Here is a 27,030-nt window from a genome sequence, read left to right on the forward strand (position 1 = left end):
TTTGAGAATTATTTTTTTTTCCATCATTGCCATGAGCTTCAAGGGGGTGTGTCCTGTTGTAGCTGCCAGTTTCTAGTCCCTCCTCGCCTTCTGAGCACTTGCATGTGGCTCTGTGGAAGGGACTGGGGTCTTTCATTCCAGGCTTTGTGCCTGACTCCAAATAACCTTCCTCCTGAAGATTGGCTTTAGCTTCTTAAAACCCCCTACCAAGAGTGACTGGAATTTGAGGTTCGGAAAAAAGAAAGTTAAACTTTTCTTAGACATTCCTTCGTCATCCACATTTTTAGACACCTAATTCCTTTAGCCCAAATTCACTAACAGTCTTTAAATAATTTTTAAAAAATTTTTTGGGGGATCCCTGGGTGGCGCAGAGGTTTGGCACCTGCCTTTGGCCCAGGGCACGATCCTGGAGACCCAGGATCGAATCCCACGTCGGGCTCCCGGTGCATGGAGCCTGCTTCTCCCTCTGCCTGTGTCTCTGCTTCTCTCTCTCTCTGTGACTATCATAAATAAATAAAAATTAAAAATAATTAAATAAATTTTAAAAAAAATTAAAAAAAATAAATTTTTTGGTATCTGAGAAAGGATATCAATGCAGTAAGGAGGCTTTGGCCTTTGTTTTTTGTTGTTCTGAAAGCAGTAGAATGCTGAAGGTGTGGGAGGAGAAGCCACAACCTTTCGTCTCATCCATGGCGCTTGTCAGTTTAGTTGCTGCTTTCTGACCTGTGCACCACCATTAGACATGCATACACTCTTTCCATTTAGCATTACTTAAGAAATATTTTTCTATTTTTGCATTTTGGTAGTATTATTTCCACTCATGTTCTTCCAGTTGTTCTGTAGTCACTGGCACCTTCTCGAGCAGAGAGCATTTCCCTTTGGTTCCCCAGGCAGATGAATACCGGCCCTGCCACCACAGTCAGTTGTTTGCCAGCATTCACTGAAGGTCCGTGTCGCCCATGGCATCACTGTAAGCTCTTTCTTGCTCCCTCGGAAGGTTCTCATGGGTCACTCAGCAGCTGGTGCTCCCTGGGCTGCTCGTGGCATCCTAGAGAATCACAGATTATGTTCTCCTCATCCCTCTGTGGGAGCCGAACAAGAGAGACTCTGCGCAAGCACACATAGCAAGAAATTGCTTTGAGGCTCAGAATGAAAACCCAATGTCCTTATCTACCCCAGTTAATACCCTTCACTAAGTCTGGCTGGCTGGCTGGCTGGCTTAGGTTTCTTGGGAATATTGGGGAAGCTGTATTCAGGGCATGGGTGCTTGGTTGTCTGTGCAGTAGCTCCTCCCTGTAGCCACAGAGCTGCATCAAGGCCATCCTCCTCACGGCGCTCCCAGCTCTCCCGGCATCCACATAACTGGTGTTCACAGTCTCGGGTGGAGAACCTGAGCCACCTCAGGAGGGAGGTGAGGGAGGCTTGCTGAGCGGTTCTGGCACCACAACGGCGTGTGTGAAGAAGCCCTGTGGACAGCATTCAGGCTGGGCAGCCAGCACCCCCATTTGCCTTGTCATTCCCCAAGTTCAGCTCCTCCCAGTTCTTAGGAATTTTTGCTTACGATTTTGTGCTTCAGCTTCATTAAGCCTTGATTACCCTTACCTGTTAATAAAGAGTGGGATCTAGTAAGTAGATAATCTCACAGGTCTCAACATTTTCATTCCTGGTTCATTGTTGGGAGGGCAGGGAGGGTTCTCAGGATGGGCAAATATTTATCTAGGAGACATAAATTTAAAGCCCTTTGTATTGTTATCTATGGTTTTTTAGCCATGAATTGTCACTCAGTTTCTTGAAGATGAGTCTCAAATTCTCCCACAATGCCTCAGATGGGGACTTGTACCGAGTGCATGCTCAGATTTTATCCCCTAGCACCAGATTAGGAAGCACTGTATTTGCACGGTTCATTTGAGGACATCCGCTGCCTCGGAAAAAAGAAAGTTAAACTTTTCTTAGACATTTCTTCCTCTTTCCACCTGTCCTGGCTTGGACAGCTGTTTTGATCTCTTTTATACTGTGGCTCACTCATTTGGAGGATGCTAAATTCTCTTCTTTATTTTGCCTTTTTGACATAATGAGAGCTGTACAAGCCAACTGCTTTTATCATATGTAGAAACCCAGGGAAGACATTGAGTTGTAAATTCAGTATTTCAACATGCTGTATTTCCTCTTCTAAAAATTATTTTTATTATTATTATAACAGACATAGAAAGAATCGTGAGGCCGCCAGTGAGCTTCTGATGAGATTGAAAGACAACAGGGATCTTCAGAAATTCCTGCAAGATTGTCAGGAGGTATGTCTCCCTTCAACCCCTCCCTTCTTTCCTTCCAAGGAGAGCGAGAACACTTGGAAGAAGAGCCCTTGGGATTATAAAATTAATTGAGACCCAGAAATTCATTTCCAGCTGGGGTAGTGTGGCACCTCATCATTTCTCCAGCCTACAAGCTACCACTTAGAATAACTAGAGTCTTTCTAATCTAGAATAGTTGAGAATTCTGCTATTACAGTGGACCATAGCCAATCGTTGCTTTTTTGTTTTAATTTAATTAAACTTACATAAAATCCAGAATGTAATTCTTCCATCATTCTAGGTGTATTTTAAGTGCTCAGTAGCCAACTGTGATTAACAGTTGCCACATGGGACAATGCAGATCTAGAACATTTCTAGATCCATGTGATATCCTAGAATAGTGTGTAATTTTAAACTATATTTTAAGTATTTATTTAAAAGAATACACATTTAGTGTTATGGAAGGAGAGAGCTAAGGGGAACTGGAACTCGCTACCCAGGTAAGAAGCAAAGATATAAAAAAATTAGGCCTGAGTTTCTTACTCACCAAGGACCTTCAAACACCTACCTTTCAGATTCCCTGGATACGTGTCTAACGTGGCAAAAGCAGCGATCCTGATTTTAGACTCCTAAGTTTTACCATGTGGTATTAATCTGATGATTCTCTTACTATTTCATGCTCCCCTGATACATGCATAAACAAACTTGGAAAACTAAAGTTAGCCAGAAAAATGCAGTCTCTGCAAGCCAGTTAGAGAAAAGCCTCTGGCTACTTCCACATGTTCATGAGTACATGGCATTCTTCTATCTGCCAGAGAATAACAGTGAGACTCCGTTTTATCTGGTTTATTGGGTGAAATCCCAGTTCTGGAGGCAGAAATGGGATGAAGTTCATCCCAGTGAAGCTGTAGGGACCTTGGAGGAGGGGTATTATTGGGCGTGGGGACAGAATCAGCTTGTGTGCGAAGAACATGACTGCGATATCACAACACCTTGCAGGCAAGCATATGGCTGTGTGTTAAAAAGAAATACAGCCCCAATAGCAGTCATGTTAGATCGTGACAAGTGATCCTTCATGTCCATTTAACTGCTATCTTACTGTGATTCTTGTAATATGCTTCAGCAGCTAAACCTTCAGAAAGAAAGCCCCTGAACTATGTAGGTTAGGGTCTGTCAGCTTTCTGTGCCACTCTGATGAATCTCGATCTGTGAGGTAATTGCCTGGAGCCAGACAGGCTGAAGACAGGAGTGTCTCTTCAAGTGATGCTCAAGCATTAATAAGCCTTTTGGATAGGGTGCTCATTTTAAAGAGGTATTTGTGTCCCCCAGACAGGACATAGAGGAGAGCGATGGGACCTGAAGTTAGCTGGGTAGGGTTGCATGTTGTTCCACAGTGAATATCAAGTGGTTTTTCAGCCCTGGAAGGATGAGGAGCTGTTTGCAGCCTGGGCTTTGCCTTCCACACACTGCAGGTCCCTGTATTACCCCTTGATAGTTCCCTTGTAGTACCATGGGTGATTCATTATAACTTCAGGCCATACTGAGGGAGAGGTGGGAGTCAATAGAATTCCATGCTTTTGCTTAAAGGGCAAGTTTAGTGAGATGAAATTCATGGACCTCAACTTGGACTTTTTGGGGAAAAGCCAGAAAATGAGCAGGAGATGAGATAAGAGGAAGAACCCTTGAGAGAAACCCCATTGAAGTTTCCCTCTGTTTGCCATTACATATATGTGGATTCATAAGTAAAAACGTTTGGGGAAACTAAGTGGATAAAATGATCGTCCTTCCCAGTGGAATCACAGGAAATGGTCATTAGATCTTTGTTAATACTTGTTCCAAATTAGCACCCTTGGCTATATGGAGTTCCCGCCTTGATATACACCAGTGACTGTTGGGTGTGCCTGGAGGCCTCCATCCTATGATTGCCCCTTACAGTGTGCAGAAATGTTTTGGCTGGGCTGCTACGTCCCAGGAATGATATGCAGGTCTCCTTGAGACTGCTCTGCCAAATCTTCCTGGTTTAGCCTTTTTCTCCTTAAGCTTCATTAAAAGTTAGTACAACTGTAGGATCGGCTGGAGTTGCTGTCTCTCACATGAGCATGTACGGTCTCTATGTAGTGATGGAATTTAGATCAGGTTTGAGGGCTCCAAATCCCTTGGTATAGAAGTGCAAGCAAAGAGGTGGTTCCAGTATTCTTTGGCTGTGAACTCTGCATCATTCAGCCTTGTTAAAATACATACCCTTGTTTAAATGTCCAGCTCTCAATTTCAGTCAGGTCATGATTTCAGGGTCACTGGGCATGGTGCCTACTTAAGATTCTCTCTCTGTTGCCCTATGCCCCTGCCCTCACACTCTTTCTTTGAAAAATTAAATTAAAAAGTACCTTTTAAGCTAGGATCTTGGAGAACAGAGTGTCTGTATGAAACAGCTTTGCATTTTAAAAATCTACCTTTTAAGTTGCTAGAAACTTCCACAGTACCCAGAGATCAGATTTACTACCATTGCTGACTATAGGTATTGTCCAAAGTCTAGGGAACCTTCTCAGTGAGTGCCTTGGCCAGAGCAAGCACAGGTTGTGAGATCTGCCTTTGTTGCCACCTCCAAAGACCACCGGATGGGGAAATTTACTGCAGCCCCCCCCCCCCCCCCCATTCCCACTTGTGGGTGGGGACGTAAAGCGCATCAGTTTTTGTAGTGGTTATTTCAACGTGAATTCCTGAAAAGTGATTTAGGAGTTACTGCTTTTCTGTTTTATTTCCTCACATCATAGGGAAACTGTATTCAGAAACTGAAGGTGTGGTTTGTGTGGGGTTTTTTTGCGGGGGGTGGAGAAGGCAGTATAACTAGACTTGTGTTACAAGGGGTAGCAAGTTCTGTTACTTTGAGCTTGATTCAGTGATCAAAGCATTTTTCCAATCCTTCTCCAATCTGCGCAGTGTTCTTTTTTGCAGAGAATGAGTATATTCTTAAATGACCTTTGTAAATGCCCACAAATAATAATGGTAGTTCTGATTGCAGAATGCTGATGAAGGGCTGATGAACTAGCAAGTTCCATAGATCCATTTCATTGTGCTGTATTGCGTGATGCTTTATCTGTAGGATGATGTGTTCAGCAAAGAGCAGATTTGTTTATAAGCCTCTGATTTTTATGTAGCTCTTTTTTTTTTTTTTTAAATCTCTCTGGGTAGGTGGTTATGAATAGCAAAAATATGTGAATGTCCTTTGCACTTTGGATAAATGCCTTCTATTGTGTTTAATCTGTGTGCATGTGGAAGACGGGAAGTTTTACCATTTGGTTCCCTTTTAACCTCTTTCCCCCTTGGACTGAATGAATGGCCATAGTAATTCAGATTTTAGCTACCCAGATAACTGGGGAAAAAAGGTAATTCTTTTAAAGTAGGAAATTTAGTGTCTCTATTGTGTAACCAATCTATGGGCCTAGCTTACAAAGGGCTGTATGAGATTTATTGGTTTTTCACCTCAGTAAAGAATGACAACAAAAATCTCCCCACCTTTTGCTTTGTACCCCCCCCCCCCCCCCCCCCCGTGTGGTGGATGCATATGCTGAGAAAGGTAGAGATGGTGCCCGGGAAGCCTGGAAATTTGCCCACATTCAGAGCCAGTGCTGCTCCCGTGACCGGCATTACCCTCCTTGACATCCTTTTCAAAGAACAGACTTTCTGTTGTTTAAACAAATTTATGGGGAAGCCTTTCCCAGCAGCAGCCCTGAGTGTGAGTGAGTGGCCTTGGAAATGTTGGTCCTGTGAGGGTTCTTTTCATTTTTCTTGCCATTTCTCAACACTGCAGAGTGGACCATGAAGGGCTTAGGGTGCAAATTTGTTGTATAAGATGTGGGCTTCTTATGGTCACACAGAAGGGACATGGTCTCTGAAGACCTTTGGTTCTGGGCTGGTCTACATTCCTTTGTGTATCTTTCTCTTAAGGCAAACAAAAAGCTCTTCCTGGGTTAGTTAGCACTGTGTATGGGGGTAGGAATTAGAACCTGGCACAGCCAACTATAGGCAGTAAGGAGCCGAGCGAATTGGGATGAAAGCCAGCAAGGGAAGTGTGTCCAGGGCCTGCGGCTGGGCTGACTCCCACCCTCGGCCTCACGAGAGAACTCCCTTCTCAGATCTGTCAGCAGCTGGCAGGCTTTGTGAGTCTTTGCAGAATTTAGATCCAAAGAGACATGTTGGGTCTCAAAATCAAGTCCTGAGGAGTGTTCGTGGCCTGAATGGAAGACTCTTTACAAAAATAGAGGCTATAGCAAAAGAGGTGAAGGTGACTCAAACTTTGAAGGAAACTTTAAAGAGGGCATCATTGTTGCCTTACTCCTACAGTGAGCAAGTTATTTATGCTTTTTGGCATTCCCATAGATACACTGTGAAGGGAAAGGGAGGAATAAAAGAGTGAGGGTTCTGTGTTTGGTCTTTTTCATATATAATAGAAAACTAAAAAGAGTAAAAAGATTACCGAATAGAGTAAAAGGCAGTTAATCATGATTAACATGGAATAGCTGGCACAAGTATTTGGAAGAGAAAGAAGATTGTGACTTGGACTGGTTAGGGCAGAATTTTAAACACAGGCCTTTGAGGGGAAGGCTGGTTACGCGTGCCAAGCACTTTGAAAGCTGGCTCAGAGAGCTTTTGTACTCCTGGATTTAACTTTAGATACATACTTCGGAGCCAGGCTCAGGTACATCTCCCGTACAATGGAGTTAACCAGTCATGACAGGTCAGAGTCGTAAAGTAAATATTTGGTTGTCTGTTGACATGGAAACGTGCAGTATGCATAGTACAACATAACACAACTCTTTCCAGGCAGAAAAACGGCTGATGTCTGTGATCACAATCTCTGAAACCTTTCTGATTTTTGTTTTTCCTAGCTCTCTCTCTGGATCAATGAAAAGATGCTTACCGCCCAGGACATGTCTTATGATGAAGCCAGAAATCTACACAGTAAATGGTTAAAACATCAAGCATTTATGGCAGAACTTGCATCCAACAAAGAATGGCTTGACAAAATTGAGAAGGTGAATTAAAATGTTTGATGAGGCTCGTGTTTCTTTGGTGTGGCCACAACATGGAAGTGAACTCCTCTCTTTAGCACATTCTCTTGCATTTTTGCATCCTATACAGAAGTAATACAGCCAGGAGCAGTCCCTCTTACTAATTCCTGACTTGTACCCACTAGAAGGGAGAAAAGCAGAAACCCAGCCAGGTGTGGAACAAAACGCTTGATTAGCTTTTTAGTGGGTACTGGCTGTTGGGTTTCTTTTGTTTCTCACCTGCTGCAGATGATGGGCTGCGGGCCCCCTGGACCGAGTCCCTACTATTTTGATTCATCACGTGTCCTGGTCTATGAGAGACTGATGATTTGCACAGAATTTAGAAATACTATGTATTTTACATTTTCCCATTTTTCTAGTGTGACCAGGCACTACCATAACTTAAAATGTATCATTTTGGCACAGGGAGATTGTGTGCTGCATACTGAACGTGAAAATGAAGTTCCCCACCCCCTCTTCTCTTCCTCAGGCTTTTTACATTGTTTCGTACTCTAATGGTTAAATTAACGTGTCACGGTCTTTGGGGGCCGAGTGGAGGGGAGGAAATCCGAAGTCTTTAGCACTTCCTGCTGCCCCCGTTGAAACTGTTTGATCATGCAGTGGTCACTTCTTGCTGTCCTCTGTGAGAGCCATGTAGTGTCCATAGACTAGGCCCTTGTCCATTTATTAAGCAGTAACCTTACATGGAAAGGCTGTGTGTTGAATTGAATAGGTAGACCACAGATTAAATATTTTAGGGTGGTTTTTCTTTTTCCTTTTTTTTTTTTTTTAGGGTGGTTTTTCATAGTGACCTTTGTTCTCTAGCAAACTGTATTTATTTATGTTTTCCAGGAAGGAATGCAGCTCATTTCAGAAAAGCCCGAGACGGAAGCTGTGGTGAAGGAGAAACTCACTGGTTTACATAACATGTGGGAAGTCCTTGAATCCACCACCCAGACCAAGGCCCAGAGGCTCTTTGATGCAAACAAGGCTGAACTTTTCACCCAGAGCTGTGCAGATCTGGACAAATGGCTGCACGGCCTGGAGAGTCAGATTCAGTCTGATGACTATGGCAAAGACCTTACCAGCGTCAACATCCTGCTCAAAAAGCAACAGGCAAGTGCATGAGGCGACCACATACTTGGGCCTGTTTCTGTTTTATTGACATCGTCTTTACAGTCTTAACTTGCACACCATGTCGTCAACCACCTGTCTTCTGTGTGAAGGGGCTTTAACCCAGCAGAGTGTCCTGACAGCATCATGGCCCATTTCTAGAATCAGCTGGAAAGGCATAGTATCGTAGAAGTATTTGGGTGTCATCATCTCAGTTGACGGATAATATTACCATTTAATAGTCGAGAAAATACTCATTTCAGTCAGTTCTGCAGTTTACACAAGAGAAAGCGATCCTATTTCCATACTTGCTGTATAACATCCAGTAAATATTTGTTATCTTAGTTGGTTAGGGTATTTTTTTTTTCTGTAAGATTTTATTTATTTGAGAGAGCGAGCATGAGTAAGGGGTGGGGAGAGGTACCGGCAGAGGGAGAATGAAGAATGAGACTGCCTGCTGAGGAGGGAGCCCGATGCAGACTCGATTGCAGGACCCCAGGACCGTGACCCGAGCCAGAGGCAGACACATAGCCAACTGCCGGGTGTCCCCACATCAAGGTACTTTTTAGATGGGAACAACAGGAAAGTTGTTGTCCTTGTAGGAACCAGGGCAGACTCAGTGGACCCTCCTGGGTCCACTGTCCTGGCAGGAGGCCAGCTATCTCAGGGGTTGGGCAGGACAAGCCTCATGCAGGAAAGTCTTGACCAGATCAGCCCTGAGGCTTTGTGTCTCCCGGAGCTTCCTGATGCAATAAAAGGAAGTTATTTACTCACTTATTTGGGGACATGATAGTACTGTATTCTAAAGGCAAATGAACTTACTTAAAATTTCTAGAAAACAGCTTTAGTGAAGCTGAGAAAGCAGGTTGGTGTCAGAATCATGTGCGGCTCCCAGGCCCAGGCCCCGGCCCCACGGTCCTGCTTGGAACCAGTCACTGTGGCAGTGTCTTTGCCCAGTGCTGAGGCCTGTTTCTTCAGAGTGATACCCACCCTTCCTTTTCCTGAGTGATGCGGTTTCTTGGCTACGTTACCATGCGTTAGGGAGTTTTGTTATGGGTGCTCTGTCCTTGAGGCTGTTTACTTCCTCGCCCGGGAAAGGAATCCAGTTGTTCCCAGACGCAGCCCCCTCGTCTCACAGCCATCTGCGTGTGACGTTTCCTGAGTGAGACCCCACTGCTTTCATTTTCCTTTTGTAAATAAGCAATTAGCATGTTTTCATCTCATGATCTAGTATTAAAAAAAGAAAATCACCCTTCTGATTGAAGAAATTGAGAGAAGACAGTAAAACTAGCTATCCTTTTAGCCTAAAAGAACTGGAACCTTGAGACATTACTTTTTCCTGACGATTACATGGGTTTCCAACATCGTTATGGCTTGTGAACCAGCAGCTGAAGACTGTCCTTTCCCCATAATTAATCTTGTGTTTTTCTTGTCATTTGCCTTCTAAGCTCCTGGACAAACTTGAATATTGTTCGGGTTTAAATACAATGGAAAGTGGGGGCACCGGCGTGGCAGAGTCGGTGAAGCGTCCGACTTTTGACCTCAGGGTCGTGAGTTCAAGCCACATGTTAGGTCTATCACTCTGGGTGTGGAGCCTACTTAAAAAAAAAAAAAAATCCTGGAAAGGGAATAATTGATAGTTTGATAGATGTTAAGAATCCTTTCTTAGACTCTCCATTATATAAATTTATGCTCAATCTTCCATTTTGGCCAGTTCCCAAAACAAACATTTTATAGGACTGTGTATGTCTTCCTTGTCTCTAGTGTGCCACCTGGTCTCTTTTCTGCCTTCAGATGCTGGAGAACCAAATGGAGGTGCGGAAGAAGGAGATCGAGGAGCTCCAGAGCCAGGCCCAGGCCCTGAGTCAGGAGGGAAAGAGCACCGACGAGGTGGATAGCAAGCGCCTCACGGTACAGACCAAGTTCATGGAACTGCTGGAGCCCTTAAGCGAAAGAAAGCATAACCTGCTGGCCTCCAAAGAGATCCATCAGTTCAACAGGGATGTGGAGGACGAGATTGTAAGTAGACCTTCACCACACAAAGGGCTTTTTCCGTAAGCCTCCTCACCTGACCTGCCTTAAGCCTTGTTCTCATTTCTTGTTAGGCTCACTTTGGGCCGCATTGGTGAGCTGGACTATCGAAGCCCATGCTTTTATGTATTGACACAAAATGCAACTCCATTGTTTCCTTTGATTTCCTAAAGATGTGCTATGGTTTTAATGCCTCTAGAATAGTAGTTTTAAGGATAAATTAGGCATGAGGACTCCCAGTGAGTCTAGCAGTGAGGATGAAATAGGGTCTGAAAGACTAGCCCTTGCAATGGGATTGTACACACCTTCTCTCTCTCAGGCTGGCCTTCCTGCCGATCCTCTGTTGCACGTGTTGACATCAAGCATTTGTTCTTTTTGAGACGTCCTAATCACCTGTATTTACAATTCTTTCCAGTTGTGGGTTGGAGAGAGGATGCCTTTGGCGACTTCCACGGATCACGGCCACAACCTCCAGACTGTGCAGCTGTTAATAAAGAAAAATCAGGTAAGTGTTTCTGCTTGGGCTAGCTCAGTCTGATAAATATTTGCTCCAGGTTACAGGGCAGAGAACAGTGAAGGTTCACTGTTTCCCCTCGGCACTCACAGAGCAGCCTTCTGTCGGGGCCCAGCAAGCCTTATTTGTGTGTTCCCCACTCCCACAGACCCTCCAGAAGGAGATCCAGGGACACCAGCCTCGTATTGATGACATCTTTGAGAGGAGCCAGAACATTGTCACCGACAGCAGCAGCCTCAATGCTGAGGCCATCCGGCGGAGGCTTGCTGACCTCAAGGAGCTGTGGGGCCTCCTCATCGAGGAGACAGAGAAGCGCCACAGGCGGCTTGAGGAGGCGCACAGGGCCCAGCAGTACTACTTCGATGCGGCTGAGGCTGAAGCATGGATGAGTGAGCAGGAGCTGTACATGATGTCTGAGGAGAAGGCCAAGGTGAGAGAGGTTTCTAGTCCTGCCCCAGGGAACCTCAGACTTGGGCTCGGAGGTGCTTTTCTATTTTCTGCTGGTAGCTGTGTCTTTGTGAAACATCTCATCATTGCCTTTGAGTGTCACAGAGGACACTGTGCTGCATGAAGGTGACTGAAATCTGGTGTTTCCCCTTGATACAGAACCTTCTTATGTGAGCCCTGGTGTGTCATTAAGACTAGGTTTATCTTGGGGATCCCTAGGTGGCTCAGTGCCTGCCTTCAGCCCAGGGCGTGATTCTGGAATCCTGGGATCGAATCTCATGTCAGGCTCCTGCGAGCCTGCTTCTCCCTCTGCCTGTGTCTCTGCCTCTCTCTTTCTCTTTGTCTCTCATGAATAAATAAATAAAATCTTTAAAAAAAAAAAAAAAAGGCTAGATTTATCCCTTTTTTTTTTTTTTTTTTATGGATATTTACCAGAGTCCTTTTTGTTCTCTTTAGTTAGTAGAGTTATTTAAACTTTACAAGATGCTTTTGAGGGATCCCTGGGTGGCGCAGTGGTTTAGCGCCTGCCTTTGGCCCAGGGCGCGATCCTGGAGACCCGGGATCTAATCCCACGTCGGGCTCCCGGTACATGGAGCCTGCTTCTCCCTTCTCCCTCTGCCTGTGTCTCTGCCCCTCTCTCTCTCTCTCTCTCTGTGTGACTATCATAAATAAATAAAAATTAAAAAAAAAAAAGATGCTTTTGAGATAGTATAAAAATTTGTAGGGTTCCAGAATGCTGTCATCTACCTACATGTGGGTGAGATGGTGAGGAGTCTCAGCCAGTCAGAATACACTTGGTTTCATAGGCTTTACCCTATACCTCAGAGAGGTCTCCCCACTCACTCCGGATGATCCTTGTGTTCGTGTTTCATGGGGCGTCCCACAGTCTGGTCCATGTTGACACTCCTGAAAGGCTTCAGTGCTGCACTGCCTGCATACCACACTTGTGCTTTTGTTCTTACTGATGATTCTTCTTCCTATGCATCATGCAGTCAGCTGGTCCTACTTGAGTGTGGTATTGGGCCAGAGGGGACGATGGTGGTTGTGACCTTCTCCCTCTTTGCAGGATGAGCAGAGTGCCGTCTCCATGTTAAAGAAGCACCAGATTCTGGAGCAAGCTGTGGAGGACTACGCAGAGACAGTGCACCAGCTCTCTAAGACCAGCCGGGCCCTGGTGGCTGACAGTCATCCTGAAAGGTGAGTCCTGTTGTGTCAAGACGAGACTGGCCTGTCGGTTCCTCCCAGTGAGGGTCTTCTACCCTGATCCAATGCAGATGGAAATGGCAGCGTCCATCTTGGATAACTGGTGATCTAGATCTTTGGAAAGCATCTTTCAAATAGACCCAGTAGGCCTGTGCTGAATGGGAAGGGTGAACTGTTAACATTAGGAAATTGTCTTTGTGGGTTAAATATCTCCTCTTGAAAAATGATTGGTATCACAAGTCAGAAGTATAGATTGACCTGCACAGATACAGGTTATCAAAACCTACCTTTGGGTTGAAAGTCATCCAGTTTAGTTAAGTGATTACTTTTAGGAAGAATAGTAGACAAGGATACACAGACCTGTAAAATAATAGGGCTCCCACAAAGAGTTAGATGGTAACACTTCCTCACATTATCAAGTCCTTCAAGCACCTTGGGAATAAAAAGAAGGGTGTGTGGTACTTCCCTACTTTATACCACACTCACATACTAATTTTAATGGCAGTCATTTTAGGCTTGCTATGTAACTGCCTTTTATAACTCAGAAAGGAAAAGAATCGGCTTTGTGCATCACCCAAAGCAAGTTGAAGATACCAGTCAATGGCTGTGTTGGTGAAAGGGGATCTTCATGTATTCGTGATAGGATTCCCAGAAAAGTGGCCTTCCTAGTCTCTAGCATCGAGCATCAAGAAGTCTTGTCCCTTTGATTTCCTGTTACAAGAAAGTCACTCTCAGGACCTACCTGACAGGAGCGGCCAGGAGCATGCACCCCAGAGAAGGGGGAGGTGTGTGCCAGACAGGAGTATCATCCATCCCTTGGGTCACATGATTCTTAAGAATGGAAGATGGCTCCTGGGTTTTGCATTAATTTTTAACGTCAGAGGAAATCCTGACTTACAGAGCCAGCAGTTCAGAGAGTTAGGGTTTCTCCTCCCTGCCTCTATCATCACAGTCAGGATGGCCTTCAGCCTTAGTTATTGTGTTTTGTTTACATGTTGGCTCTAAATTACTCAAGGTCAGATTTCAGAGTTTTATTTTTTAGGCTAAATAGGTGAACCAGAAGTTTCCTTCAAGAAATTTTATGTAACATGCTTTCTTGGCATTTCCACTTCATTTGTTTTCTCCCTGAAAAAAATTTGACATTGAAGGTCATTTTCCTGCCGCCCCTCCCCCCACCCTCTGTTCCAGTGAGCGCATCAGCATGCGGCAGTCCAAAGTGGACAAGCTGTACGCCGGCCTGAAGGACCTTGCTGAGGAGCGGAGAGGCAAGCTGGACGAGAGGCACAGGCTCTTCCAGCTCAACCGGGAGGTGGATGACCTGGAGCAGTGGATCGCCGAGAGGGAGGTGGTCGCAGGGTCGCACGAGCTGGGACAGGACTACGAACACGTCACGGCAAGTACCCTGGGCAGAGCAGACGCGGCTGTGCCACGTGCACTGGGCATGGGCGGCAGCTGGACTCCTTATCTGTGAGCACATCAGACACCTTGGACTCTCGTCACGGGTCACAGGGTTTAGTTTCAGCTCAGCTCTTTTATCACCAGGCAACTTTGACTTAGCTTGTTCAACCTCTCTGTGCCCTTTTCTCCAGTAGTGAAAGGAGATGGAGCCAGGGCCTTGCTCTGCTGCAGTGAGCAAGAAGGAAGCCTGATTGAGTTTTTAGAGCTAAGACCTGTTAAGTCATGCATATTACTTGTTTCTTTCCAAAGGACGTTCATGTGATTAAGAAATAAAATGTTCACAGTAGTCTCACTGATTTTTTTTCTTTTTTTTTTTTTTTTTTTAATGCTCATCACCATTTCAGATGTTACAAGAACGATTCCGGGAATTTGCCCGAGACACAGGGAACATTGGGCAAGAGCGCGTGGACACGGTCAATCACATGGCAGATGAACTCATCAACTCTGGACATTCAGATGCCGCCACCATTGCTGAGTGGAAGGATGGGCTCAACGAAGCCTGGGCTGACCTCCTAGAGCTCATTGACACAAGAACACAGATTCTCGCTGCCTCCTATGAACTGCACAAGTTTTACCACGATGCCAAGGAGATCTTTGGGCGCATACAGGACAAACACAAGAAACTGCCCGAGGAGCTTGGGAGAGATCAGAACACAGTGGAGACCTTGCAGAGAATGCACACTACATTTGAGCATGACATCCAGGCTCTGGGCACTCAGGTGGGTCAGGGAGCTGCCCAGGGTCGTGGGGAGCGTCTTTCTGCATCTCTGAGCATCTCTCTCCATTCCTTGGCTCCTCAAAACGTGTTTCCAAGAAGTACCCAAATTAAACACACACATTGTGAAAATGCTCCATCTGGGAGAACTCAAGTCTGTGACGTTCACAGTGCACCACATGCACAGACATCATTAAATGACCATCTCCACAATTAAACCAGGCGCACATGCAACCATTTGCAAGTTACAGACCTCTTCTAACAAGAATTTGTATTATGTTAGCATAATCATTCACCCAGAATCATTTGCACAATAATATCTTATTATTTTCCATCCACCAGGATCTAAGTTATATGTTGGGAAAGAGGGAAAACAAGAATCTAATGTTTTAATACACCTGGTCTCCCCACTCCCCCACTCTGAAATGGCTTTCAGAGACTTTCTTTAAAAGATGCTTGACATAAAAAAGAAAAAAAAAAGATGCTTGACAGTGATAATAGCACAGCAGTGAGAACCTGTCGTATAATCACTTCCTAATCTCTGCGTAGTTTCTTATTTAGTCTTAGAGTACTTTTAGATGAGAAATCAGTTGTATCTTTTTCTCATAGATTTCATGGTTCTAGGGACAATGCCAGCCCTGAGAACCTTAGGAGTTTTGTTCTTGTCACGAATGTGTTGATAATGTAGGGCAGGGATCAGCAAACTTTTTCTGTAGAGGTACAGATGGTAAATGTCTTCAGCTTTGTGGGACATATGGTCCCTGTTGCAAATCCTCAGCTCTGCCAATATAGCATAGGTGGCCCTAGACGATATGAAATGAAGGAGCTTGGCTGTATAACAGTAAAACTTTATTTCTGAAAACACGTGGCCCAGATTTGACTGTGGGCTGATCCTGATCCAATGCCACCAGCCTTACAATTTCCGGTGTGCTTTGGAGTTTGTTCTCTGGAGGGCACCACCTTTGCCACCATTGTCTTCTCCCCTACCCTGAATTTGCTGCTTCTAGAAACAGGTCACAGTCGGTCCTCCCTGCAAATTTTTTTAAAATTTTATTTATTCATGAGAGACACAGAGGCAGAGACATAGGCAGAGAGAAGCAGGCTCCATGGAGGACTTGGGACTCCAGGATCATGCCCTGGGCCGAAGGCAGGCACACTCAACCACTGAGCCACCCAGGGGTCCAGGGGTCCTTCCCTGCAGATTAAATGGCTTCAGCTCTTCCACCTTCCACCAAGGAGGTAGAAGGTATGGAAAGCATATTTAAAAAGAGATGCATGGAGTGGCTGAGGGTCTGCATGAAGCAGAGTTTAAAAGGTCCACCATGTATCATAAGGATTTCTGATCTTCCCTTCAGAGCTCATGGACTCCCCAGCTCTGTGACAACTTGCCGTATTCAGAACCTCGTCAGCTTCATGTTCAGGGGCTTTCATTGTGTATAAGGTCCTGGGGAACCACGTGGTTACATTCTCACCTGTGCCTGGAGCAAGGCCCCTGGAGAGGGGCAAACCCCAGTTTGAATTGAGGCCTGTTGTTCTGGATCGCTGCAAGTTTAATTTATTTCCGTTCCCTAATGCTTTGAGGATTGAGATGTTGGTTGCAAAATATATATTCCAATAAGAGCTAAGTGTTCTCTAACTGTTATTACATAGAAAAAAAGAAAGCTGGGGGGAACTTTGGGAATGCCTAGAAGCAGAGCTAGAACACAGCTTACTGGCAGGAGGTCTTCCCTCTGCACCTGTGAACAATCACTTAGTTTTAGAACTTCCAAAGACTCTACAGATGATAGAGTTTTGATCTCTTTTTTTTCTTCATTAAAGCCCTTCACCTTGTAAGACTCAGATTGCTGAGGGTGAGGGAGGGCAGGAGTCCATCCACTCCCTTGAGTCTTTTAAGTGTCTGTCTCACTGTACCTGCTGGATGAGGCCATTTACAGCTCTAGAAGTATGCATGCCCCTTCTGCAAATACAGACCCAGTCCAGATTCCTTGTAACAATTTTTTTTTAAGATTTTATTTATTCATGAGAGACAGAGAGAGAGAGAGGCAGAGACACAGGCAGAGGGAGAAGCAGGCTCCATGCAGGGAGCCCGATTCCAGAACTCCAGGATCATGCTCTGGGCTGAAGGCAGGTGCTAAACTGCTGAGCCACCCAGGGATCCCTTCCTTGTAACAGAATTAGAATAGAGGGAGGCCCTTGGTACAGGCTCACAGAAGCTAGTGGTATGTCCTTCCTGGTCATTTAAATCCTGTGCCAGCCTAGTCTCCACTCTGCATGGGAGCCACAGGACATTTGCACCCAGTAGTGGTCTTCAGTGACTTCTCAGAGCACTAGTTCATTTGAGGGACTTTTGTGATCCCTCCTCCACCATGTTTTTGGTTGGTTGGTTGGGCTTTTTTTTTTTTTTTTTTTTTTTAGAACAAATTAAAAACCAGAGGCACAGGAAAGCAGGAAAGGATTTTGGTTTTTTGTTTGATTTTTTTTTTAATTGTTGGTAAAAGATTTGGCTTATCATATAGGAAATTCATTTTTCAAATTATTTCCTACGAATTTCCTATGGTAATTTGAATTATACCCTGAGCCATAATCATAGAAGATTTCTAGAAGTGAAGATGTGGAAATCACATCCTCACAGAAAACAAACCCTATTGATTCTTTGCATCTCTTAGAGGAATTTGTTTTCCTTATGTGCCTCCACCTAAAGTCCTTTTGTGTGGTCAGGGTCAACATCCACCTCCCTGAAAGTGCCAATGTTGTCCATCCTTACCCCTTTCTCCCCATGTATATCCCCTAGGTGGTAACTATCTGCATACTCCCCTCAAAGACCTCTAAAGGCTCCTGTAGTCTGGGATGACACTTGTCTGTGGACTTTGATCACACAACCTCAGTAAATGAAGATTAAATGTATATTCTCTTGTATATGTGTTTTATTAGATGTTGCATACAGTATGGCACTAGTAATATATATAAGAGGAAGAAGTCTAAAAATACAAAATAGCCACAGTTATGACTTTCTCTTATAAAGGCCTATCTCCCTTCCATTCCCCCTCCAAAAAAGGTGAAAGCCAATCCTTGTTTTTCCCCCTTTATTGCTCAGAAAGTAGGTATTAGGCACACTGTCTACACTTTCCTTTTTTCTACAGAGCCATCATCCTGGAACACTTTACATGAGTATGTAGAGCCCTTCCTCATTCTTTTCCATGACTGCAGAAGAGCCTCTTGTATGAATGTGCCATCGTTATTAATGTAACCAGATTCTCACCGATGGACATTTATTTTCAGTTTTCTGCCTTGACAGACACTACTGCAGTAAATAATGTGTATTTCATTTCCTAAATGTGAATAACTATACGTAGGATAAATTCCCCAAAATGGAATCATAAAACCAAAAGGTACCTACATTTGTAATTTTGATGCATGCTGCCCATGTCCTTCTATAGGAGCTGTAGCCCATTGTCCTGTCCACAGTCAAATCTAAAATCTACTCACTGGCAGATACATCATCGGACTTGAATTTTTGCCAACTAATAGATGACAAACTACAGTATCTCCATGGAGCATCTTTTCCTAAGACCCATTTGCATTTCCTGTTCTGCAAAGTTTTTATTGAAATTTGGCTAGTGAAAATGTCACCTTCTTGGATGTCAGGTTTTTTTTGAGCTATGTTAGATATATTTTTGTTTTTCTTCTTTTTTCTTTTTTTATTTTTTGTATTTTTGTTTTTCAATTTGAACTGGCCCATGTGAAAGCTCTTACAGCAATAATAGCACATAACAATGGAAAACTTGTTTTCAGAGTAAATTCTTCATGGCTGTTCCTTGTTCATGATTTAAAACAAAAACAAAAACAAAACCTGTCTGTACCTTGTAGGAGCATGTTACGTGTTGATTTTTAAATATGTCTGCATATGTCCTCTGTGCTTTCTGTACCATCTTTATATCCCAGGCTGCCTCCAGCACACCTCACTCGAGTCTCCTGCCTGCATTCCCGTAGCATATCGTTTGTCTTATCATTTACACTGAACTCAGTAATGCAGTTCAGTACATTTCTGGTAAACTTGGGTTTTTCCAGGGTGGATCTCCCCAATGAAATTGTGAGCTTCTTGGGGTGTAGGGGCTCCATTTTGACTCAGTGCCTTCATTAGTGCAAAACAGCGTGTGGTGTGCGTGAAGGGAGCAGTGGGGCAATGGAGAGAAGGCCCACCCATCTGATCTGACTTGTCTCCCCCTGTGGCTTTGCAGGTGAGGCAGCTACAGGAGGACGCAGCCCGTCTCCAGGCAGCCTATGCGGGTGACAAGGCTGATGACATCCAGAAGCGGGAGAACGAGGTCCTGGAAGCCTGGAAAGCCCTGCTGGATGCCTGTGAGGGCCGCAGGGTGCGGCTGGTGGACACGGGGGACAAGTTCCGCTTCTTCAGCATGGTGCGAGACCTCATGCTGTGGATGGAGGATGTCATCCGGCAGATCGAAGCCCAGGAGAAGCCAAGGTAACCCTCCTGGCCTCCTGTGGGTGAGAGGAGATCCAGCTTTGCTGACCCCGGGTAATTGTTAGAGGGATCTTCTAGAGAGAACCAGGGGCATCTCCCAAGAGCTTCGGGGCCAGAGCAGAGGTGGTGAGGGATTTGGGAGCAGCGTTAATTGCTTCCTTTGTCTCCAGCCCACAGTTACCAGGGAACCAGAACACAGTGTTATCCAACCCTCTCTCCTACCCCCCAGCCACCACCCCCATGCTCCACCCTAACTTCTGCCCTCCTGCCCTTTCTCTGAGCCTCATGCTTCATTCAAGTAGTCCTATACCTTGGGTGTGACTAGCTCTCTTCACTGGAATGAGGTGGCTTTTCTGTGTCTGAGATTAAAAAACACTCTGTCCCTTTTCACATGCATTTCTAAAGGTATCTCATCCTCACCATCTGCTTAAATGGTGCCTTGAGACAATTATTTAATATTTGTTCCACATCTTCTCTTTGGCCATGTTTGCTGTAAGGCAGTGGAGAGCAGCTAAAGGACGAACAGGCAGGCACAGGCACAACCTCCAGTCCACCCCTGCCAGCTCCAACCCCCGCTGTAATTAAGAAGAAATCTTTTATTACCGTATATATAAAAAGCAGTTGTATTTCCCAGGTCAGGACTTCTAGGTTTTGATCCCTGAAAAGTTCTAACGGCGTTACAGTCATTGATTTCCAGGCTGGTTCCGGCTCTGTGTGCCTCTTTGTGCCTGGATAAGGAGGAGTTATCAGCTGCTCTTTGGGACACACATGTCCTGAACTTTTGGCACTAACTCCTGAGGTACAAAATTGTGAACAGAAATTCAGTGGTTTTTCTGGCACCTGCCTAGCAACCATTTTGAATTCCTCAAATGAATGCACGTGGACACCCGCACACACACGCAAACGAGAGAAGCTTTATGTCGCGTTAGGTTGCATTGCTGGTCCTGAATTAGACTGTCATTATGCATCCGCTCTAGTGACCCAGCCTGAGCCCAGACTGTGAATCAGACCTGAAAGACATACTATGCTGTTGAATAGTTTCCTTCAAATTAATTGTGTTTTGAAACCTGCACGTTGATCTGGAAAGCTTGATCTCCTGAAAGAGGTATTATTTATGTAATTTTAGGGATGTATCATCTGTTGAACTATTAATGAATAATCACCAAGGCATCAAAGCTGAGATCGATGCTCGTAATGACAGTTTCACAACCTGCATTGAACTTGGGAAATCCCTGCTGGCGAGAAAGCACTATGCGTCTGAGGAGGTAGGACGGCTCTTTGCTTCAGACCCTGGGGTGAATGCAGCGGTCTGAAGATGGAAGATGACTTTGTTTTGTCAGTATGTACGTATGTGTATATGTGGACACATACGTGAGAAACCCGTATTCATATACGTGCATGCTCGCACATATTTTGAAATCCTTTGCCTCTCTCCTGTGTGTGGAATAGTTATATGGGAACACTCTTGGCCCAGAGCCGATGAGTCTGGCTCAGAATATAGTTTCTGCAGGCCCCAGGCAGAAGTGCCATCTTTTGTCACCTCCTCCATCAGTACTCATCCCTTTCCTGTCACATGTGCCCTAGATCAGTTTGCTGTTAGTGGAGGGTTGTTAATTCAAGTTAGGAGGATGGTAATAAAGGGATAAATGATGAGTCAGCATGTGGTGCCCTTGAAGGGATAGGGTGTTCTCTCAGAGAGGTCAAGGCTTTGCCCCTCTCACCGTGCATCTCTCCTGAGTGTGATAGCGGTGTGGAGCCCCTGAATCTGGAGGGGGCTCAGCAGCTTTGGGTGGTGCCTAGGCTGCTTCTCAGCCCCTCTGGAAGGCCTGTTGCCATGTTTTTCTCTCCAGTACATAAATAGACTGAGTAGTCCTTAGGGATTCCCTCTTTTAGTAGTGGTCTCTGCAGAAAATGTGTTTTTCTTCTGCAAAGTGGTCCACTAAGGAGAATGCTAAGAGGACGTGTACAATCTGTTAAGATGTCCCTGTTTTCCTCCTTTTCTCACAGATCAAGGAAAAGTTACTGCAGTTGACGGAAAAGAGAAAAGAAATGATTGACAAGTGGGAAGACCGATGGGAATGGTTAAGACTGAGTAAGGACCTGCTTAATCTTCCCATTCTTTTTTGGGTGTCCTTTGGCCACATGCAAGTTTAGTTTCCTGCTGTGATTTGATATATTATCACGTAATGATTTTTGGAGTCCTAAATGCTTCTTTCCTAATGCTGTTTCACCATTTCATGCTAAGTATTTTTAAGTAGTTCCCTGTGGCATATTCATTATTTTTATCCCATGATTGAGCTCAGTGTTGTAAGTGGGATTTGGGTATTCGTCAGGAACAGCATGGGAATGACAATTTGATCTCTCTCTGGGACATTCCAGCTTGAAGTCCCCTCCTCTAGCTATCTTTAAGAGGAAGTATTACTACAGTCAAGAAGGTAGAAAGTTGTCCTGGTTAGTTCTTATATCTGGTGCTCTTCGTAGAAGGTTGGTAACTTAATAAAAGCTACCAACTATAAAAGTTTTACAGTGAACTGGGCATCATTCTAAGTGTTGCATATGTTTTTCTGTATTTACTCCCCAGGGGACCCTCTGAGGAGATTCTAATTTTAATCTGATTTTATAAAGAATATATGAGGCACCACAGAGTTTGTACTGTGCAGTATTGGGAATAGCATTTAATAATAGGTACGAACACTGAAGGTAGCCCAGCTCAAGCATTGTTTACTATATTTTGCCATTCTCTGTCTGGGGCCCTAGCCTCTGCTAGTATAATAGAAGCCCATTCTCAGAGACCAGGGGTGCTCACTAGAAACAAAATCTGGGGGTTTTTTTCTAAAAGGTTTGTAAAATGTCAGATGAAGGCACCTCACCCTTTTGGGCTACAATCCTCTTTTGAAAAAGAAATCCCGCTCTTGACCATTCTTTGAATAGGATTTGGTCTATAAATTTTGAGAATTCCCAGGGCACGTTGACTTCAGCAAAGCCTGTATTACTCCTCACTGTGAACTAGGCATGAGGTTGTATGCTGGCATATGTGATGAGGGGATGAGCCCCTGGTGCAGCAGTGGCATCTTCTCCTTGTGGCCTTGTTGAGGGCTGCCAGACTGCTGAAGAGAGGCAGCTAGCAGCTCCTGGCTGCCGTTGCTGCCCACAGTCCATTTCTCGCCCGTATAGCCCCAAGCATCACCACGTGGCCACGATGCAAAGCCCAGTTCTGACCTACCCCTCCCTTAACCGCAGTGCGTGTCCTACTGTTTCTACTCACATGTGGAGGAACAGAATGAAGAAAGCAGAAGCCTCAGTCCATATTGTCCCCACTTTTAGAGTGCTCCCTGTATCCTTTCCTCCCTCTCAGCCTCCAAAATAAAACCTACAGCTACCACCTCAGGAAGGGGGGGTGGTGAATGCCTGCTTCATCAGCGTGGTCTGGTGGTGTGTGAATTGAATTCCCTCGGGGTCTGAGGCTCCGGTCACTGAAGTAGGGCTGGGTGAGTAGAGCATACCTTCCAGACCTGCGCTGTCCACTGTGGTAGCCCCTGTCCACATGCGGCTCTTGAGCACTTGAAATGTGGCTGGTCCCAATTGAGGTGTGCTCTCTATATAAAACATATCAGGTTCCAAAGACATAAGGAAAAGAAGTTCTGTCTCAGTCTTTTTTTATATCACTTACATGTTCAAACAATCATTTGCTCTATCAGGTTTTCTAAAATATACTTTTTCATTTCACCTATTTTCAAGTTTCACCTGTTTATTTTCTGCGTGGCTACTAGAAACGTTAAAGTTGACTTTGTAGCCCGTATCACACATCCGCTGGGCTGCACTGATCTAGGCTGCAGACTGGCTGTGCGGGCAGCTGCCACCAGAGGGCAGCGCCGTCCCCCCCCCCCCCCCCCCCAGCACCCTGCTGGCCCGCTCTCACTCTTGGTACCCTGTGCAGTTTTGGAGGTCCACCAGTTCTCACGGGACGCCAGTGTGGCTGAGGCCTGGCTGCTCGGGCAGGAGCCATACCTATCCAGCCGAGAAATAGGCCAGAGTGTGGACGAGGTGGAGAAGCTCATCAAGCGCCACGAGGCTTTTGAAAAATCTGCAGCCACCTGGGACGAGAGGTTCTCCGCCCTGGAGAGGCTGACAACGGTGAGTGGCCGCTGGCTGCTGGGAGTGCTCTGCCTTTTGGTTCTCCTGGGCAGCTTCTGTTCACCTCCTAGACCTGAGAGTTCATATTATTGCCCTGTTTTTAGAAGCAGTGAGGACCTACCTGAAATTGGTTGTTTTCTTGGTACAGAACCTGGGGAGGCTTCCAGGGCTACTGTTCACTCAGTTGCTTCCTGAGTACTGAGATTTGTGATCACTTTTATAATAGCTGCCTGCCTGGGAATTGATTTTGATTGATTGGGGTTCGCTTTTCTCTTTTGGTCTGCTTTTCCTCTTAGATCTCAGAGAAGCTTTGGTTTATGGGGGACCTTAGCCATATAGTTTCAGATTTTTCAGAATTAGAATTTCTATCAAGTAGTAGCTGACTCTTAGACCATTAAAAATTCTCCCCACTCTGAATCATTTCCTCTGCCACCATTAAATTAAACCTTTTAGGATAAGGCTTGCTCACTGGTGTTTCCCATGACACTTGCACTTCTGGTAGAAAGCTGATTCTTTATGATGTACAAAAATGGAGTTCTTTCCAATTTCTGCAGTTCTGGGATTTAAAACATATTTGCATACTTTTGTGTTAAGCAGAATATTTTTAGTGCATACCTACTGCTTATAAAATGGCTTAGTTTCAGTTACTACTCTGTGGCTTTTTGTGCATGTTATTTGACTTTGGGCTAAACACAGATGCCTACTGCAGCATAAGAAGCCTCTCAGTGGTGTTTGTCTGAGCTCTGATGGGAAATCCAATGGAGAGCCTCATGCTTGGGTACCTTCTCCCTGAGCTAAGTTGAGAGCTGCGTAGTTTATTTAGAAATTAAGCCCAATGTTCCAGGCGATGCACAAACCCATGGAATAGTCCTGTGTCGTCACTGGGGTCTGTTTCCTGTAGTTTGAGGTTATAGCTGCAGTTCCCATGATCCCAGTGCCAACCTGCTGGGTGTCCCGTGTGATCTCACATAGACACCTGAGACCAGAGGGCTTTCTGGATTCCTCTAGTACCCTTTCTATGAGAGAGTCCAAGTTTGGGGCTCTGCAGAACATTATCACGTTCTCCCTCAGTTGGAGTTATTGGAAGTGCGCAGACAGCAAGAGGAAGAGGAGAGGAAGAGGCGGCCGCCCTCTCCCGAGCCGAGCACGAAAGCTTCTGAGGATACTGAGTCCCAGCAGCAGTGGTGAGTCACAGGCCACCTGCACTGCTCGAATCTGAGCTTCACTTGCAAGTGAGCTTCGGGGAGCATCTTTGTTAAGCTCACCACACGCACATCTTGTTAATTCTGTAAAGCATTTAGAATCTATGGTTACCCCAGATAACACTGGAGAATACGGACTTGTCCGCTGTCACACTGGTGTGTAGGTGGCAGAAGCGGGAGGTAGACAGCTCCCATTCCACTGCTTGCACACACATGCACATGTACACACTCACTCGGAATTTCCCTGTGAACCACCTGGATTTTAGGCCAGTGGTTATGTGATGATGCTTTTTGAAAGTAATTCACTGAAAGAACAGAAATCATGGTCTATTTCTGAAAAGCAAATTATCGTGTTGTGGTGAGAGCCCCATGCCGACCCTGAATGCCGCCTGGATTGGGGGAGAGGGCATGCCTGTGGTCTTACTCTCTACCTAGAGTTGATTTGGAACACTTGGGAAGTTCTTAAAAAGAAATTACGTGGTGTAAGGGGGGGGTTGCACATGTGTTTCTGAGAGAAAATCTGTAATAAAATTGAGTGATATTGTTCTCCCTCATTCTCTCTGTTTTTCTCTCTTTCCGTTCCTCCCCTTCCTCTCCTTCCCGTTCCCCTTCCCTCCTCTGTCTTCTTTCCCCACTTTACCTAACAGGGATACTTCAAAAGGAGAGCAAGTTTCCCAGAACGGTTTGCCGGCTGAACAGGGATCTCCACGGGTTAGTTACCGCTCTCAAACCTACCAAAACTACAAAAACTTTAATAGCAGACGGACAGCCAGTGACCAGCCGTGGTCTGGACTGTGAAGTTCACTACCATTTGTCAAGAACCACTCTTTCCAAATCCTGTTGGTTTGACCTTTTGGCTTCCACTTCACCCCACAGTGTTAAAATTTTCCTTAATTCATAGGCTTCCTTGGTTTCATATTTGTTTGCATTTAATTCATGTTTATTTGAGTCTTTTAACTGATGGATGCTCAGTTGCCTTAAAGCAACATACTTATTTTTTGTTTATTTATTGTGAGCTTTTTACTTTATTAAGATTTTACAGCGAAAGCCTTACATGAGTAATTGAAATTAAATGAGATTACAGCAAACTGAAGAAGAAAACTAGAATCTGAAAGGTATGACACATCCAGTTATACTAACAAGGTGCAATACTGCGCTACACATAGCCGCCTATACAGATGTCATTAACCTGCCATAGTTTAATAGTAACTAGGAGGACTGGGGTATAAGGAAGGAGAGACTCAGTACTAAGATTAAAACCTTAAGTCAGCTGCGTCACATTCCATGAAGGATGTATTTGTTTATTGAAAATAGAGGAGGGAGGGTGGAGTTGGAGCTACTTGGGAAGCTCTATTAATTTTAGGCATAGAATCTGAAATTTTGAGACCCTTGAATTATTTATTCCTTTTTCCAAATGAGTTCCTCTCATTTTTCTCTGCCAAGACCTGAATTGAGAAACTCTAAGCTTACTTGCAGCAAGTAATGCAGCCAGCCTCAGGAGTGAAGTGCCTGTTGACCCTGCCACCACCTTTGTCTTGGTCACTGTGAGCACAGCATGGCAGGTGGCAGCAATTCTCAGCATGTTTTGGAAGTCTGCCTACCAGACTTTCAGGCCTCTCCATTCAGTTGATGACTTCAGGGTGTCAAACTGTGTTTAAATTTTTCAAACAAGTGGAACAAAAGCCATTCTAGTTCACCCTGATTACTTGAATGATGCACTTGGTGGACCACCCCTAGGAGCCATTGGATGCCACCTGGCTTCAGAAGTAATTTTAGTGTCTGTGTAGACAGAAAACTCCGTTGTATATCTCGAATGGATCTTCTCATTTATCATTTTCTTACGACTTTTTATGGAGTTCTCCAGTAAGTTTTTTAGGATGGCATTTATCAGACCACCAGCAGGGATTGAAAATGTTTTAACAGAAATTCTGTTCCTTAGGAATAAAAGCATATGAAAGAGGTGATTTCCTGGTACTGATACAGACAGAACAAACCAAATCCATACTACACCCAAGCCTTGTGAGACAGTCACTTGCTCATTTGCCATATTTAGATGTTAGTGGAATCATAAACCTGTTTTGATATGTGTTTTCCATGAGTTAAGTCTGATTTGTCTTTTCATTTCATGATGCATGTCTTTTTTTTTTCTTTTGTCAGGATAACATCATATAGCATCTTGTTTGTTTTTCCTTATTTCTATGTACATATCTATCTACTTGCGACTGTAGATGGGTATATAGATAGATGCCAAGCTTCTTATGTTCTGGGGGTAGTGTGCACCATTATTGGGTCTCTGCCTTAAAACACACCAAAATTCATGTTAGAAAAAAACTACTGCTTTATCTTTGGTCATTAGGGAGCCCTCACATGTGTTTCTGGCTCCAGATTCTGTGT

At 44.7% G+C, this 27,030-nt stretch overlaps 1 protein-coding gene across 1 annotated transcript in view; it reads left to right on the plus strand.

Moving 5' to 3' along the window:
- SPTBN1 (spectrin beta, non-erythrocytic 1) overlaps positions 1–27,030 on the plus strand; it is a 142,064-nt gene that overhangs the window by 103,417 nt on the left and 11,617 nt on the right. Inside the window, 15 exon segments of the mRNA XM_038551274.1 lie at positions 2,201–2,291; positions 7,175–7,321; positions 8,189–8,452; positions 10,244–10,468; positions 10,896–10,985; positions 11,143–11,424; positions 12,508–12,638; positions 13,833–14,037; positions 14,447–14,821; positions 19,056–19,300; positions 20,427–20,565; positions 21,308–21,392; positions 23,238–23,434; positions 24,506–24,618; positions 25,284–25,347. Coding sequence (XP_038407202.1) covers positions 2,201–2,291; positions 7,175–7,321; positions 8,189–8,452; positions 10,244–10,468; positions 10,896–10,985; positions 11,143–11,424; positions 12,508–12,638; positions 13,833–14,037; positions 14,447–14,821; positions 19,056–19,300; positions 20,427–20,565; positions 21,308–21,392; positions 23,238–23,434; positions 24,506–24,618; positions 25,284–25,347 — 2,653 coding nt within the window.

The sequence above is a fragment of the Canis lupus genome, chromosome 10, assembly GCF_011100685.1.
Source record: "Canis lupus familiaris isolate Mischka breed German Shepherd chromosome 10, alternate assembly UU_Cfam_GSD_1.0, whole genome shotgun sequence".
Lineage (NCBI taxonomy): Eukaryota > Metazoa > Chordata > Mammalia > Carnivora > Canidae > Canis > Canis lupus.